This window comes from Pristiophorus japonicus, chromosome 13, assembly GCF_044704955.1.
Source record: "Pristiophorus japonicus isolate sPriJap1 chromosome 13, sPriJap1.hap1, whole genome shotgun sequence".
NCBI lineage: Eukaryota > Metazoa > Chordata > Chondrichthyes > Pristiophoridae > Pristiophorus > Pristiophorus japonicus.
In genome coordinates, this window is record NC_091989.1 from 118,126,597 (window position 1) to 118,144,577 (window position 17,981).

Here is a 17,981-nt window from a genome sequence, read left to right on the forward strand (position 1 = left end):
GGAAATGGACTGCTTGATTTAGTGCTCCACATCTTTCCTGGAGTGTTAAACACAATTTTTTGCGAGTGGGGAAACCTTAGTGCCGAGCACTAAGTTTCCCGCCTCTCAAAGGTTACCGCCCCCAAACGAAGCAATAATCAATTTCTTACCCTAGGACTGATATCAGGAGGTTCTTTTTCATGCAATGAGTGAATAAACGTCCAAGCAGAGTGATAGAGGCAAAAACTCTGGAATCATTTAAGAAACAACTTGACGCAGTAATGGGGTGAGTGTAGGCTTGCTTTGGATTGTTGAATTAAGATGGGCCAAATGGTCTTCCTCATCTGTAAGTATTACTTTTGTTGGTTGCCTTTAAAGCTATACCGCTAGTTAAGGGCAGAAGTGTGTGGATCAAGGTCATGGGACAGAATGACACTATTCCAGGTTGTAGCATGAGAGAGAAGAGTGACCCTTTTTGACATGGGGAACATGCTCCAGATACGAATAGTGCCAGAGCAGCCTAGGAGGAGGTTGCTGAAGGAGTGCATGCTGTCTCACCTATGCACTGATCCTGGCAGCAGGTGAGGAAGACATCTGCTGGTTTTCACAAGCTGTCACAGTACCTGCGCTCGCACTTTGCCTAACCTTGCACACAATATGTGTTAATCACACTTCTTTGTGCACTTGGAATATCACAAATGGTCAATGCACAACAACCTGTCTACTGTTCACCTACTTTCCAAATGTACAGACAGGCTCATTTTTTTGCAGGGCACTCTATATTGCTGTCGCGCCAATGTATTTGGCCAGTGTACCATTAAATATGGCAATCAAAAGAATACCAAGCATGTAGCCAACACAAGCAATGTGCATGCAGCATGTTCAGTGATTCACATTAGGTAATTGCTAGGCTGGATAGTTGGGTGACACACATCTTATCTCATATTCCTCATTCCAACATGAGTACAATTAAATTTAACTTGCTGGAGAAGGCCACACATAACAGGCGGCTGTGTATGCAGACTAGAGAAGTTCACCTGATCTAAGATTTTTGACTCTTTATGAAGAGAGGTCACTCAAAATTCTGAGCCTATACTCAGGGGGAATGAGTGGGGGCAGGGTTGGAGGGGAAGTCAGAGGCCTCCCCCAAGTTCATGCCTACTATCATCCTTTGCTTTTGCTTTAATATCTTGCTATTCACTTATTCATTCATGGCCTCAAACTGGCATACATTGTAGCTCATCAGCATAACACACTGGAATACCTTGCCATATAAGCGCTGTATCAAGGGGTATCTTGTTGGCAGCATTCCAAAATATGTTCTTTGAACCTCGAGGTGGCAAAGAGGAGTTAGCAGAGCCCAAAGTCCACCCTGAACTAAGCATCTCATGGCACCCTGAATCACACACTCCCACAGCATGTTCAGTGATTCACATTAGTTAATTGCTAGGCTGGATAGTTGAGTGACACACAGTGGCAAGACCCCATTCCAGAGGGTTCAGTGGCAGACAGGAAGATTTGGTGAATCACTGCACATGAATTAATAGGAGCAGGTGGAGGTGGTTTGGAGAAACCCTAATATAGTGTATTTGAACTAGTTGGGTTATTAGCAAAAGGTTTAACAATCACACTACACATTAACAGATCATCCACCAGGCTCACAACCACCTGCCTCATTGTGGATCCCTTAAACCCAACTGGCTGGGGTTTTATTGAGTCTTATGAACATTACATAACTGGCTAAGCCACTCACAACTCAACAGTTCTACAAATCTGTGAGCATACTCACAGGTGCATACATTGGGCTCAAATTTCCCCAGGAGTTGCCCCGCTTTTTTTGGAGCAACTTAAAAATCACAAATTTCCCCATTTAACTTGCTCCAGTGTAAATCAGTTAGTTAGGTTTTTTCTTTAAGTTTAGTTTTTTTTCTCCAAAAGGGGGCGTGACCCACCACTTACACCTGTTTTGGCCATGGAAGCAAATTTGGCCAGCTGAAAGTTACTCCAAACTAACTTAGGCCAGTGTATGTGGCCACTTTTTTAGGCACAGAAAAACCTTACTTGCATTTAAGAAATCAGTGCAGGTAGCCAGAGATTGGGGGGGGGGGGAGAAGAGAACGTGAGTTAGAGGATTCCAAAGCTCTAAAGACCTTCACAACATCAGCACAACATTACAACATTTTCAGCACAACAGCTGCACAACATCACCACAAATAAATGAAAGATAAATCAGCCACAGAAAATAGAGCAGTCCTAACTTGCCCTAAATGTTGCGTGGTCCTAATGGAGGATGATTCAGTTTTGATGCAAAATATCTTTTATTGTGAATTTTAGTGAACTGCAACGATACAAACAACAACAACAGCCACAGCAGGAAAGAAAGTCTGCATCCATCCCTCACCCACATCTCAGCTATCCAGCTCTCTTTTCCACTCTCTCAGCCACCCAAAAATCAATATTCAGAACTCACCTTTATATATGCTCCATAGCCACTTATTCTGAGGATGCTCTCCCTTTAATTGACCCATTGCCAAGCTTCCTGTTACACTGTGTATGCGCGCAGACTGAACTGCCCATTGTGGATGCGCGCACACTCAAACGGTCATGCGTGCCCCTGCCGGCACTGCACAACACGCTGGGCCCAAACCCACCCCCCTGACGGCCGTGCTCAGCAAGCGCAGTCTAAGCTCCACCCCCCCCCCAGACTCTGCTGTGCGATGCCAATGGTTCCGGACGACGAGGGAGCGGCCAAATTAAGAGGTAGATTTTGGGCACTTTTTTTCCTCCAGGAAGTTGGTGCACCAGATCGAGAGACGCCGCTCTAAGCGGCTGGGGAAATTTGGGCCCATTATACCTAACCTATTGGCTGCATGGTATTTCAAAGGTATCACAGTTCCAATGGTTAGCCTTGCTCCTCTCGTAGCTATCCACCAAGTAGTCTGACGTGTGAAATAATGGTGGCACTATTAATTGCTACAAACTAAAGGAATAATGAAACTACCAGGTACTAGTAACCTGGTGACAAAATTACATCTCATCCAGCCACATGTCATACAGCAGTCACTCATATGGTATCTGATGTCAGCAGCCATTGACTTTTCATCATGTGCATAATGGTAACGTTACCCATTCTTAATATAGCACTTCTAAATCATCTCTTCACTCTCCCACAGGTCCATCAAGTACACCCGCCCCCTACCCACCTTCCAGCTAGAGGAGGAAGACGACTCCTCAGAGGAAGATCCAGTCTCTGAGAGTCCACCATCAGCAGACCCAAGCGCACCCAGCACCAGCGCAGATACACACACCTCGATGGGTCCTGTGTGAGGTAGAGTAGTGTTGTCACCCGGTGCCTCACACTTCACGAGTGAGCAAGAGTGTCATGTATCCTACATGGTTACTGCTTCTACTATTACAAGGTATGCCACCAGAGGGCACCGCAGTGGGAGACTTGCAGGTTACCTGTACGGTGCCCTGGCCTAGTATAAAAGGCAGGCCACCATGTGTGATCCTCACTCTGGAGTTATCAATAAAGGTCTAAGGTCAGTACAGTTCAAGTGGAGTCATTATCAGAGCATCCAAAGACATAACAATTGGCGACGGGATTACGGGAAAATGGCTATCTTTGGTATGTTGCAGCAGTTCGCCGATGGTGATGATTGTGATGCCTTTGTGGAGAGGCTCGACCATTTCTTCACAGCAAACAATCTGACAGGCGACAATCCGGCCACATTGGCTGAGGTATCCTGCTAACCAGTTGTCTATGGCCTTGTCAAGGACTTGCTGGCACCAGCGAAGGCAACGACCAAGACATACGAGGAGCTTGTAACGCTGATCCAACAGCAACTCAAGCCCAAAGAGAGCATCCTCACAGCCAGACACTGGTTTTGCACCCATCGATGGCCCGAAGGCCAGAAAATCACGAAATATTCTGCAGACCTCAGGAGGCTGGCGGCACCGTGTGATTTTGGCGATCACCTCACCGAAGCGCTGCGGGATATCTTTGTCATTGGAATAGGCCATGAGGGTCTTCTTCATAAGCTACTGTCTGCGGATACCACAGTCACACTGCAGAAGGCCATCTCCGTGAGCCAGGCATTCATGACCTCGACCTATGGCTCTAGACAGATGACTCATCCTCAGGACTCAAACCGGCAAGTACTGTGCAGAGTGGCGCCTTTAGAGGCTGGACTGTAGAACGTGAACCTTTTCAGGAATAGAGAACAGGCCTCCAAGTCCCTTAACTCAGAGTCCGCCGAGGGCTAATGGAGTAGCTCCATGCTAGTGTTTTGGAGGGAATCACAGGGCTCACCAGTGCCGCTTTAAAGACTATGTGTGCAAAGGCTGCAGCACAAAGGGTCACCTCCAGCGAATGTGTAAAAGAAATATGACTCACTGTGTTGATGAAGAGTCTGCAGATGGCCATGCATCCAGCGCGCATGATGAAGCGACAGTCAGAGAGGCAGCTCAGCCCCACGATGATGTTATAGCATGTTTACCTGCACTACCGCGTGTTCCCCGTTGAGGATTGAAGTCAAGATAAATGGCGTTCTAATCTTCATGGAAGTGGATACGGGGGCGAGCCAGTCAGTAATGAATCAAGAAGTCTTTGAGAGGCTATGGGACAATCAAGCTGAACGATCAAAGTTGGTCTCGGTCAAGCAAAGCTGCGCACCTACACCAATGAACTTATCCCAGTCATTGGTAGTGTGGATGTAAAGGTACTCCATGATGGCGCGTTGCACAAGTTACCTCTGTGGATTGTTGCAGGTGATGGGCCAATGCTACTCGGAAGAAAGTGGATGGAGAAGATCCATTGGAGTTGGGAAGATTTCACCCCGCCAGCGATCGACGTCCTCCGCGCTCAGAGGCAAAACAAGCCCTCACCTGAGGGTGGACCTGGCACCAGAGAGCAGACCAGCACAGCACCCTAGCATAGATCACCCAGCGCGACTGCGTGGAGGTGATTCAGCTGAGACGATCCGAATGCACCTTCCAGGCTCCAGTGGCAAGACTCCAGAGGAAGAAAATAGGATCCAAAGGCGACTTCCCAGCTTCAGTGGCAAAACCCAGGGAGAAGAGGATCACCGCAGTTGACATCGTGGATGGAGGAAAGATGGCGCCCAAACCACGAGGTGATGCACTGAAGAAAAAGATGGCAGTGGCCAGACCATGAGGTGCAGCGTTGATGGAGCAACATGTGGCACTAAACGGAGAAGAGGATTGGGGTAAAGATAGCAAGGCTCTCTTAAAGGAGGCCAGCAACCCACCACACTTAAAGGGACAGTTCCATACTCTCAATCAATGTAATGGCAACTGTGAGTTAGATGTAAAATGTGTAGTTGATGATTAGAGTTGTGTATATGCAAGCAAAGAAAAGGCGCACGATCGCAATCGGAGCCACAGGTTATATACAATGAGTAATGAAATGTTGTGCGATGTAGGATTTCAACTGCATTCAGTCAATGCAGCGGGCAGACACCCATCGGGAGCACACAGGTCCAGCGAGCTACCCAATGTAGTAGCCTGCGTCCCTGGGACCAGAGTCATGCACCATGGAGTGTGACCACAAGCAGCCAATACATACAAGCTGCAGAGCAAACAAGCTCAGGAGGGCAACGGCACCGGTATTGATACCTTGCCCCAGGTTGGCTCCACCCGTCAGGCACCCGATGGCACCAACCGTCATGAGCCTGAAAGAGCAAACCATGCTAAGGCACAGCCCCCGGACCCTATCGCCACCAAGGCCATACCCGGGGATGAAGGGTCACCCGCAACAGTTCTCCAAAATGGCACCGGGACCAGCCAGGATCCCAAACCAAACAACGCCCAGGCCAGCGCGTCAGCAGTTCCCTGCGCACTGCTAGACAACTGCTTCTCAGGGAGCAGCAGCAACCCAGGGCGCAAGGAAAGGACAGGGAGGTCACAGGAATCTGTGAACCTGCCCGACGCTAGGAGCAACGGCAAAAGCCCTGAGAGCAGGCAACTTGAGCCAACCGGTTTCCCACTGCCAGCACTGGGCAATGCGCCACCACCAGACTACCTGGACACCATCCAGCAGCTCTGGCACTAGCTTGTCCTCATGCATTGGTGCTGACACCTGTACCGATTCCAAGTATGTATCAAGAATGTATCTCACCAGTTGAGTGTACTTGCCTCACAACCGTACCACAGATGTAATGATGTAAACGCAATTTTTTTTTTCTGGACTTGAATGTACATGAACGTAATGAGCCACCGGCATAATCGATATGTGGGGGGGGAGAGAATGGAGTGGTCATGGACACACAAACAGAAACCACCAGCGCTCTACTGCCAACAAAACACCACCCACTCACCTAAGGTAGAAATGACCCGTCAAGGGACAACCAGATAAGGGATAAGCCCAGAGCACAGTTAATGCAGAGGCGATTTGCACTAAAGGCTTGGGGGAGAGTGATGTCATGTATCCTACATAGTTACTGCTTGTACTATTACAAGCTGTGCCGCCAGAGGGCACTGCAGTGGGAGACTTGAAGGTTACCTCTACTAGTATAAAAGACAGGCCACCAGGTGTGGTTCTCACTCTGGAGTTATCAATAAAGGACGAAGGTCACTACAGTTCAAGTACAACACATTGCCTCGTGGAGTCATTATCAGAGCATCCAAAGATATAACAAAGAGCAGATGGTGTTGACAGGGACAGCAGGGGAGACTCCTCACCGGAGGGCACAGGACGCTCCAGGTACTGCTCAGCTGCATGCAGATGCTGGGCCTCGGGGGCCATCGAGAAAGAGGGTGATCTTGGAGGAGCAGCAACAATTGCAGGAGGCTCTGGCAAATTTTGCAGCCACGGTGTTTACAAATGTGCAGAGAATGGAGGAGTCCATCACCAACATGAGTACCACCATGTCGCAGGCGATGGTGACAATTTGCTGTTTCACCTGCATGGAGCAGCAAATGCGCCAGTCACATGAGCACATGCTAGCAACTGACAACAATGGTAGAGGCTCATAGACCTCCTCTCTGGAAGGGATATAAATGCAGACTTGGGCATTCATCGCCCCACTGCTGTGCAGCAAGGTGCTCTCCAGCAGGGAAGTGTGAGTGGCCCATGAGAGGGATGATGGTGAGAGGGGACATGGACGTGGGGGCTCGTCTCAAAGTGCTTCCACTTCTCCTCCATTGCCTCCCTCTCAGTCAGTGCCCTACATGCTTCCTCGGATCCCGATGGCTGAGTCTGCCCCTGCATAGTTGTAGGAGGAGCAATCTTTGGGGAGGTCCTCTTAAGTTCCAAAACCCAGAGGATATCCTCCAAAAGTATCAAACCAGTCGCAGCAGGGAAGTAAATAGACTGCCACTACCTTTGCTGAAGCCACAGGGGTTCCACCTTGTAGAAGCACTTGGAAAAGAAAAATGACACAAAAGTAGATGTACAAGGGTATGCACATGGGTATATGAACACATTTTAGTGTTAAGCTTTGGTTATTTTTATGACACAGATAAATGTATTTCTTTGCACCACTTTCCGGCCTTGTCCATTTTTTCCTGCTACCTGGGAAGTGGCTTTATCACTTGGAGTGAATGGTGAGTCATTACTTAACTTTGAGTAATGGGGGTTTGGGTGATAGCAATGGCTTGGTCATTGTAAGGATGCTTTGTGATGTGTTGGGGGGAGAGGGGAACTTAATACAGCATGTGGCAGCCATATGGGTGCATTGCAGCAAGTTAAGTAAATCTGGCCTTGTTGACTGGACTCGCGGGTAGCAATATGCCCACTGCAGGTGCTATCTCCACCTTAGGTTCCTCCTCCTCTTCCTCCTCCTTGTCTTCCACCTGCTCCTCCTATGAAGAGGCTGTGTGTTCAGTGCCTTGCTCCTCCTGCAGCTCCAATCCTCGCTGCTGCACTATGTTGTGCAGCGCACAACAAACAACTATGATTCTGGAGACCCTGGCTGGTGCATACTGAAGGCTCCTCCAGATCAGTCAAGGCATCTGAAGCACACCTTCAGCATGCCTGTTGCTAGCTCTATGACACATCTGGTGGACATTTGGCTCTCATTATATTGCTCTTTGACCTCAGTACTTGGCCTCCTCAAGGCTGTCATGAGCCACATCTTCAGTGGATAGCCCTCGTCTCCAAGCAATCAGCCGGTATGTCTGCTTGGAGCTGCGAAGAGCTGAGGGAGGCTGCAACTGGTGCAGCATGAAAGAGTCATGAACGCTGCCAGGTCGTCTTCTTAGACAGTCCTTCGTATCGAGGATGAATTGCTTCCACACCAAAAAGGGATGAGTCCACAGGTGATTCAATGAAGGACCTGACAGTCCTGGTCCCGAACTACATATTGAAGGGTGGAAGATGCCTGTGCGTGGATTTTTTTTAACGTGTGGTGGCTGTTGCACACCAGCCACCACACAGGCTTGACAGAGCTAGGTCTTGGTCCAGTGGCAAGGATTAACCAAGTCGACTGGAGACCTGCTCTGCTGCATGGACCTAGTGCACTCACATATTGCAGTGTGGGCTGGCCCATAATCTGGCACACACATGCATGATGATCTTTTTATGATTGCACTTTAAAGGAGTGTGTAAGGGGGAAAAAAGTACACTTGAGTAAGAAGCATAAGGGAATTAGGAGTTTCTGAGGAATCAGGAGTTCTTCTGTCTTACGGTATGGATTGTAATTGACCGGTTAGCTATAACCCGCTTATATATGTAAAGCATGCTTATACACTCGCTTACATTGGGCTCGTAAGCAGGAAATAGCGAAACCTGATGGGTAATGAACCATCTGAAAGAGCCAACACTGCATTGACCCTTAGCACAGAAAATAGAAGATGAAAACTCATTCATAACAGAGAACAAGGACACAAATGAGAAAGATTAGACTAGTTCTCTCGGGAAGAGATAAGGAAGCCAATGTTTTGGGAACAGAGTTACTTCACACATCATAGGGGCTAAGGCAAAGTTCACATCACTGAACAACATGATTGACATGTGATTAGAGATGGACAGAACCACTCAGAGCTAGTCTGATAAGAATCAACAAATCAATGTAACTTTGCTAATAGCAGTAGACCAATCGATTGTAGGAGGGTAGCACCCCTCGAAAAACTGTATAACTGTAATTGAAACCTCTTGTACTTTGAAGGATCCACGTTTGAACTTACCCTTGCATGTGCTTGAAATAAACTAGTTGTACCACAGGTTTCGTTTGACTGATTCCGTGGTCATTACGAGTGTGGCGAGAGCGAGGTGTCAACTCCTTATATCAGGGAATCCACCTCGAGGAAGAGAAGTCTTCCTTCTACCCCAACAGAGTGGAAGCCCTTGCGGTTCACAAACACTCCTGGGTGATAATGGGGTGCCTTGATGGCCACAAGTGCAGTTGATGACGCCCTGCACCTGTGGGAAGCCAGCCAGAGCCGCAAAGCCGAGCGGCCGCTCAGTAACAATGGCTTCAGCAGTGGTAAAGTTGACATAATTGACTGACTTGTCAAACATGGAATTGGTAACCTGTGTGATGCATCTGTGGGCAGCCGACTGAGCGATCCTGCAATTGTCTGGTGCAGATCCCTGAGACAAAGAAGTTGGGGGTGGTGGTGACTGTGACAGCTACTGGTAAGTCATGTCCACCAGGTCCTCTGGGCAGCAGGACTTGTTCCAGCAAGCTACAAATGTCTGTGACGACCTGAGCCTCCTTTGGCACTGATGCTCAGTCATGTCCAGGAAACTCATCCTCTGCCTTTGTTGGGGGTATTACCTCCGGCGTGGGTGCGCCCTGTGCTGACCCCTTCTATCCTTGATGGGAAGGCGGCTGCTGGTGTGGTTGCTGCTGCTGATGTTGCTGCTGTTGGTGTCGGGCTCACCTTGGCCCGATTCTGAGGTCCAAGATGAGACACCATAAGCGGCACCCATGCTGATCGAATAGATGGCAGGTAAAGTGGAGATCAGAGGCACAATCCCTCAAAGTTGGGATAGTTACTAGCAATGTGGTGAGAGTGGCTTCCAGGGCTGCAGAAATAACCTCTGACAGCTCCTGACAGCTAAATATCGGCACAAAATGGAGTCAGCAAGAGCCTTTCCATTAAACAAGGAAGCAGGTGTAATGTGAGAGTATTTGTGTGTTTTTCCAGCTCTCAATTAATGGACTCGCACAATGGCCACAGAGCTTCCGCCTCCCCTTCACAGGCGAGGTTCCCGAGGTGCCTGATTCCCATGCTCCTAAAGTTAAAGCCAAAAGCTGCTGTTAAAAACTCTCTTAAGGGTCTCTCAACAAGCATTTAATTACTTGAATGAGGTCACCTGCTTCTCCCGATCAGGTCCATGACACGACTCCAAATGTGTCTGAGTTAAACGCGGAAGTCGGCAGGATGACAGCAGATTCCCAACACACTGGCAATTTCAGCGATTTTACTGCCGACCCATCTCCAACCCTGTATATTCGTCACCGGGAAAAGTCCTGCCATTATCTGTGCATGAGTATGAGTGAATGTGTGTGAGAGGGCTGTGTTTGTGTGTGCGTGAGCGTGTGTTGTGTGTGAGTATGTGTTTAGCGTGTGTTTGTGTATGTTCGGTGAATGTGGATGCATATATTGTGAGGCGATCCAGTCTATGACATGGCTGTACCACTTCCTAAGGGTCTGACTAAGACCTACCAGAATTTGCCTTGTTCAGATTGGTTCAAGTTTGGACAAGTCATTTTGAGCTCAGCAATTTTAAATCAAAGTTTAGAAACTCAATACAATTGAAAAGACACAAGGAAAACTGATCGAATCTTAATGAAAAGTTTAAATCCAAATTATGTCATTTCAGACCTGAGGTTTGGATTCAGATTGGCTCAACATGCTTACCGTTGTTCCAGCATTAGTCGGATCTCTTCCAGCAATCAGAGCATACATTGAATCGAGTGCCTCCGTTTGATTCATGCCTTTAAATTTCTTGGGAGCGAGTTCTGCCAGAGCCATTTTAAATTCTTCGAAATTGATTACCCGAGCTGATTTGGATCTGAAATTAAAACATGACTGTAGATCAACACACTTTGCTCAGCTTCTAGATGATACACGCTGGACTAACTTTATTTTCAGCACCAGCAAGCGACCTGTGGCCCATTTGAGGTGTTTTACTGCCCTGGATTTTAACTTGGAGGCGCATTCCGTGCAGGTGGGCTGTTTTGAGGTTAGAAAACCTGGAAGTACGGGTTTTCCGAATGTAAAACTACAGGCCGTCTTTAAATTTGTTTCTGTAGGTTTCCAGCCCACAGCCAGCTTGATTGACAGGCTGGAGGCCTGTCAGGCGGGAAATCATAAAAACTTAAGAATTAGGAACAGGAGTAGTCCATCGAGCCTGCTCCGCCATTCAACAAGATCATGGCTGATCTGGCCATGGACACAGCTCCACTTACCCGCCCGCTCCCGTAACCCTTAATTCCCTTATTGGTTAAAAATCTATCTATCTGTGATTTGAATACATTCAATGAGCTAGCCTCAACTGCTTCCTTGGGCAGAGAATTCCACAGATTCACAACCTTCTGGGAGAAGAAATTCCTTCTCAACTCGGTTTTAAATTGGCTCCCCCGTATTTTGAGGCTGTGCCCCCTAGTTCTAGTCTCCCCGACCAGTGGAAACAACCTCTCTGCCTCTATCTTGTCTATCCCTTTCATTATTTAAAATGTTTCTATAAGATCACCCCTCATCCTTCTGAACTCCAACGAGTAAAGACCCAGTCTACTCAATCTATCATCATAAGGTAACCCCCTCATCTCCGAAATCAGCCTAGTGAATCGTCTCTGTACCCCCTCCAAAGCTCGTATATCCTTCCTTAAGTAAGGTGACCAAAACTGCATGCAGTACTCCAGGTGCGGCCTCACCAATACCCTGTACAGTTGCAGCAGGACCTCCCTGCTTTTGTACTCCATCCCTCTCGCAATGAAGGCCAACATTCCATTCGCCTTCCTGATTACCTGCTGCACCTGCAAACTAACTTTTTGGGATTCATGCACAAGGACCCCCAGGTCCCTCTGCACCGCAGCATGTTGTAATTTCTCCCCATTCAAATAATATTCCCTTGTACTGTTTTTTTTTCCCAAGGTGGATGACCTCACATTTTCCGACATTGTATTCCATCTGCCAAACCTTAGCCCATTTGCTTAACCTATCTAAATCTCTTTGCAGCCTCTCTGTGTCCTCTACACAACCCGCTTTCCCACTAATCTTTGTGTCATCTGCAAATTTTGTTACACTACACTCTGTCCCCTCTTTCAGGTCATCTATGTATATTGTAAACAGTTGTGGTCCCAGCACCGATCCCTGTGGCACACCACTAACCACCAATTTCCAACCCGAAAAGGACCCATTTATCCCGACTCTCTGCTTTCTGTTAGCCAGCCAACTCTCTATCCATGCTAATACATTTCCTCTGACTCCGCGTACCTTTATCTTCTGCAGTAACCTTTTGTGTGGCACCTTATTGAATGCCTTTTAGAAATCTAAATACACCACATCCATCGGTACACCTCTATCCACCATGCTCGTTATATCCTCAAAGAATTCCAGTAAATTAGTGAAACATGATTTCCCCTTCATGAATCCATGTTGCGTCTACTTGATTGCACTGTTCCTATCTAGATGTCCCGCTATTTCTTCCTTAATGATAGCTTCAAGCATTTTCCCCACTACAGATGTTAAACTAACCGGCCAATAGTTACCTGCCTTTTGTCTGCCCCCTTTTTTAAACAGAGGCATTACATTAGCTGCTTTCCAATCCGATGGTACCTCCCCAGAGTCCAGAGAATTTTGGTGGATTAGCCCCCCCTCGGCGGACTCTGAGTTAAGGGACACAGAGGCATGTTCTCTCTCCCTTGAGAAGATTCACGTTCTACAGTCCAGCCTCTAAAAGGCGCCACTCTGTGTACAGAACTTGCAGGGTTTGAGTCCTGAGGATGAGTCATCCGCCGAGAGCCACAGGTCGAGTTCATGAATGCTTGGATCACGGAGATAGACTTCTGCAGTGTGACTGTGGTATCCGCTGATAGTAGCTTATGAAGAAGGTCCACATGGCTCATTCCGATGACAAAGATATCCCGCAGCGCTTCGGTGAGGTGGTCGCCGAAATCACATGGTGCCGCCAGCCTCCTGAGCAGCATATTTTGCGATTTCCTGGCCTTCAGGCCGTCGGTGTGTATAAAACTGGTGTCTGACTGTGAGGATGCTCTCTTTGGGCTTGAGTTGTTCTTAGATCCACACTACAAGCTCCTCATATGTCTTGGTCATTGTCTTCGCTGGTGCCAGCAAATCCGTGACGAGGCCATAGATGGTGGGCCCACAACTGGTTAGCAGGATAGCTCTGCACTTATCAGCTAGTGTGGCCGGATTGTTGCCTGCCAGGTCATTTGCTGTGAAGAAATGGTTGAGCCCCTTCACAAAAGCATCCCAATCATCACCATCGGTGAACTGCTGCAACGTACCAAGGGTAGCTATTTTCGCATGAAGGTCCGTAATCTCGTCACCAATTGTTATGTCTTCGGATGCTCTGATAATGATTCCACGAGACAATGTGTTGTACTTGAACTGTAGTGACCTTAATCCATTTAATGTAACTCCAGAGTGAGGATCATACATGGTGGCCTGCCTTTTATACGAAGCCTGCCATACCTGTACTGCAGTGCCCTCTGGTGGCACACCTTGTAATAGTACAAGCAGTAATCATGTAGGATACATGTCAGAAGGTAAGGTGTGGCATTGTCGGTGAGTGGAGAGCTAGGATTACATTTATTGGTATCACAGTCAGATGAGTCATTCACAGACAGCCCAACCAGAAAGGGGCTGTCTAGGTTGCCTCCACCCATCCTCTTTCTCCTCCTGCTCCTGCTCTGCTGCTTGCCATATAGCTGGTTTCAAGGTGCTGTGCCCACATGATGGCACGGTTATGCAGCATGCAGCAGACCGTCATGAATCTTGACGATTATTGTAGGGCTCCTCCACAGTAGTTCAGGCAGCGGAAACATTGGGCTGAAAATTGGATATGGCCAGAAAATGGGCGGTGTCATGGTCCAACAGTATTAAACTGCGCCGAATCAAAATGGTCTAGGGAGTACGCAAAACCAGTGCTCAGTCCTCTTTAACATGATTATAGTGCTGATCTCAGCTAGAACACCACTGCTCATTGGTTTACCGCTCAACAAATGGGCCTATATCAGGTCCAGTCTAATTCTCAGTCATATTTGGCACAGGCTTTATTCAGTAGTTAAAGGGGAGCATCTCATTTTCAATCTGGTTTGAACTTCACCTGGAAGCAGACGGTACAGGAATCAAATGGCTGAGCCTCAGCACAGGGAGAGAGTCCGAAGATTCTCAAATCCGGCTCTGGAGGCGGCCATGGAGAGGGGGAAGGCTGTCTGTCCTCTTCTCACAAGACGGCAGGAAGCCATTGCACCTTATATCCAGAGGGCTGTGGGGGCAGATAGCCGACTATGTGATGGCCAGCATTGTGGACTTAAGGTCATAGAAACGTAGAAAAAATAGGTGGAGTCGGCCATTCGGCCCTTCGAGCCTGCACCACCATTCAATATGATCATGGTTGATCATGCAACTTCAGTACCCCATTCCTGCTTTCTGTCCATACCCCTTGATCCCTTTAGCCATAAGGGCTACATCTAACTCCCTTTTGAATATATCTAATGAACTGGCTTCAACTGGTCTCTGTGGTAGAGAATTCCACAGGTTCACAATTCTCTGAGTGAAGAAGTTTCTCCTCATCTTGGTCCTAAATGGTTTACCCCTTATCCTTAGACTGTAACTCCTGGTTCTGGACTTCCCCAACATCGGGAACATTCTTCCTGCATCTATTCTGTCCTATCCCTTCAGAATTTTATATGTTTCTGTGAGATCCCCTCTCATTATTCTAAATTCCAATAAATATAAGCCTAGTCGATCCAGTATTTCTTCATATGTCAGTCCTGCCATCCCAGGAATCAGTCTGGTGAACCTTAGCTGCACTCCCTCAATAGCAAGAATGTCCTTCCTCAGATTAGGAGACCAAAACTGTACACAATATTCAAGGTGTGGCCTCACCAAGGCCCTGTACAACTGCAGTAAGACCTCCCTGCCCCTATACTCAAATCCTCTCGCTATGAAGGCCAACTTGCCATTTGCCTTCTTCACCGCTTGCTTTACCTGCATGCCAACTTTCAATGACTGATGTACCATGACACCCAGGTCTCGTTGCACCTTCCCTTTGCCTAATTTGTCACCATTCAGATAATATTCTGCCTCCCTGTTTTTGCCACCAAAGTGGATAACCTCACGTTTATCCACATTATACTGCACCTGCCATGCATTTGCCCACTCACCTAACCTGTCCAAGTCACCCTGCAGCCTCTTAGCATCCTCTTCACAGCTCACACTGCCACCCAGCATAGTGTCATCTGCAAACTTGGAGACATTACATTCAATTCCGTCGCCCAAATCATTAATGTATATTGTAAATAGCTGGGGTCCCAGCACTGAACCTTGTGGTACCCCGCTAGTCACTGCCTGCCATTCTGAAAAGGACCCATTTATTCCTACTCTTTGCTTCCTGTCTGCCAACCAGTTAGCTATCCACATTACATTACCCCGAATACCATGTACTTTAATTTTGCACACTAATCTCTTGTGTGGGACCTTGTCAAAAGCCTTTTTAAAGTCTAAATACACCACATCCACTGGTTCTCCCTTGTCCACTCTACTAGTTACATCCTCAAAAAATTCTAGAAGATTTGTCAAGCATGATTTCCCTTTCATAAATCCATGCTGACTTGGACCGATCCCGTCACTGCTTTCCAAATGCGCTGCTATTACGTCTTTAATAATTGATTCCAACATTTTCCCCACTACTGATGTCAGGCTAACCGGTCTATAATTCTCTCCCTCCTTTTTAAAAAAAAGTGGGGTTACATTAGCTAACCTCCAATACATAGGAACTGATCCAGAGTCGATAGAATGTTGGAAAATGACCACCAATGCATCCACTATTTCTAGGGCCACTTCCTTAAGTACTCTGGGATGCAGAGTATCAGGCCCTGGGGATTTATCGGCCTTCAATCCCATCAATTTCCCTAACACAATTTCCTGACTAATAAGGATTTCCTTCAGTTCCTCCTTCTCGCTAGACCCTCGGTCCCCTAGTATTTCCGGAAGGTTATTTGTGTCTTTCTTAGTGAAGACAGAACCAAAGTATTTGTTCAATTGGTCTGCCATTTCTTTGTTCCCCATTATAAATTCACCTGATTCTGACTGCAAGAGACCTCCATTTGTCTTCACTAATCGTTTTCTCTTCACATATCTATAAAAGCTTTTGCAGTCAGTTTTTATGTTCCCTGCAAGCTTACTCTCATACTCTATTTTCCCCCTCCTAATTAAACCCTTTGTCCTTCTCTGCTGAATTCTAAATTTCTCCCAGTCCTCAGGTTTGCTGCTTTTTCTGGCCAACTTATATGCCTCTTCCTTGGATTTAACACTATCCCCAATTTCCCTTGTTAGCCACGGTTGAGCCACCTTCCCTGTTTTATTTTTACACCAGACAGTGATGTCCAATTGTTGAAGTTCATCCATGTGATCTTTAAATGTCTGCCATTACCTATCCACCGTCAACCCTTTAAGTATCATTCACCAGTCTATCCTAGCCAATTCACGTCACATACCATTGAAGTTACATTTCTTGAAGTTCAGGAACCTAGTCTCTGAATTAACTGTCACTCTCCATCTTAATGAAGAATTTACCATATTATGGTCACTCTTCCCCCAAGGGGCCTCGCACAAGATTGCTAATTAATCCTCTCATATTACACAAGACCCAGTCGAGGATGGCCTGCTCTCTAGTTGGTTCCTTGACATATTGGTCTGGAAAACCATCCCTAATACACTCCAGGAAATCCTCCTCCACCATATTGCTACCAGTTTGGTTAGCCCAATCTATATGTAGATTAAAGTCACCCATGATAACTGCTCTACATTTATTCCTGTTTGATGCCATCCCTAACCTCACAACACTGTTTGGTGGTCTGTACACAACTCCCACAAGCGTTTTCTGCCCTTTGAGGTTCCGCAGTTCTACCGATACAAATTTCACATCATCCATGCTAATATCCTTCCTTACTATTGCGTTAATCTCCTCTTTAACCAGTAACCCACCCCACCTCCTTTTCCTTTCTGTCTATCCTTCCTGAATGTTGAATACCCCTGGATGTTGAGTTCCCAGCCTTGGTCACCCTGGAGCCATGTCTCCGTAATCCCAATGACAGCATATCCGTTAACAGCTATCTGCGCGGTTAATTCAACCACCTTATTAAAATGCTCCTCGCATTGAGACACAGAGCCTTCAGGCTTGTTTTTTTAACACTCTTTGTCCTTTTAGAATTATGTTGTAATGTGGCCCTTTTTGATTTTTGCCTTTGATTTCTCTGCCCTCCACCTTTCCTTATCTCCTTTCTACCTTTTGCTTCGGCCCCCATTTTACTTCCATCTGTCTCCCTGCATAGATTCCCATTCTCCTGCCATATTAGTTTAAACCTAGATCCAGTGCTGCAAGAAGTTCAATGATCTCATACTGTAGGTCAAGGTGAGTGAAGGCTTCAGCAAAAGCCATATCCCATCATCTGCACCACAAGCCTCACACACTGCTCAATGCACCACACCCCCAGCATTCACCTCCCAACAATCTGTACCTATCACCACTCTCACCTCACAATCAGAGCTTCACGTCACCTTCACAATATTATCACTGCTGCAACATTAACACCCACATCTCACATCTTGCACACACTGATAGCTATTATAGCAGGTACATCACCCGAACACATTGCACCATGCTCACTCACATGCTTCCATTTCTCTTGCTGACCAAGGTGGTGCATAATCGCCAGGAGCATCAGCAGACAGGTAGGGGGCAGGCTGCCATGCAGGACCTCAGCCAACTGGAGGAGAAGGTGGAAAGTCAGGGAGTCTGTGGCAACAGGTGAGGCTGAAGCCCTTGGGGACAACAGTAT

The 17,981-nt window shown here is 47.2% G+C and overlaps 1 protein-coding gene across 1 annotated transcript in view; it reads right to left on the reverse strand.

Annotated features, from left to right (window-relative positions):
• LOC139278260 (tubulin polymerization-promoting protein family member 3-like) overlaps window positions 1-17,981 on the reverse strand; it is a 47,016-nt gene that overhangs the window by 8,497 nt on the left and 20,538 nt on the right. Inside the window, exon 3 of the mRNA XM_070896906.1 lies at window positions 10,810-10,963. Within this exon, the coding sequence (XP_070753007.1) occupies window positions 10,810-10,963 (154 nt within the window). The remainder of the gene's footprint in view (window positions 1-10,809; window positions 10,964-17,981) is intronic.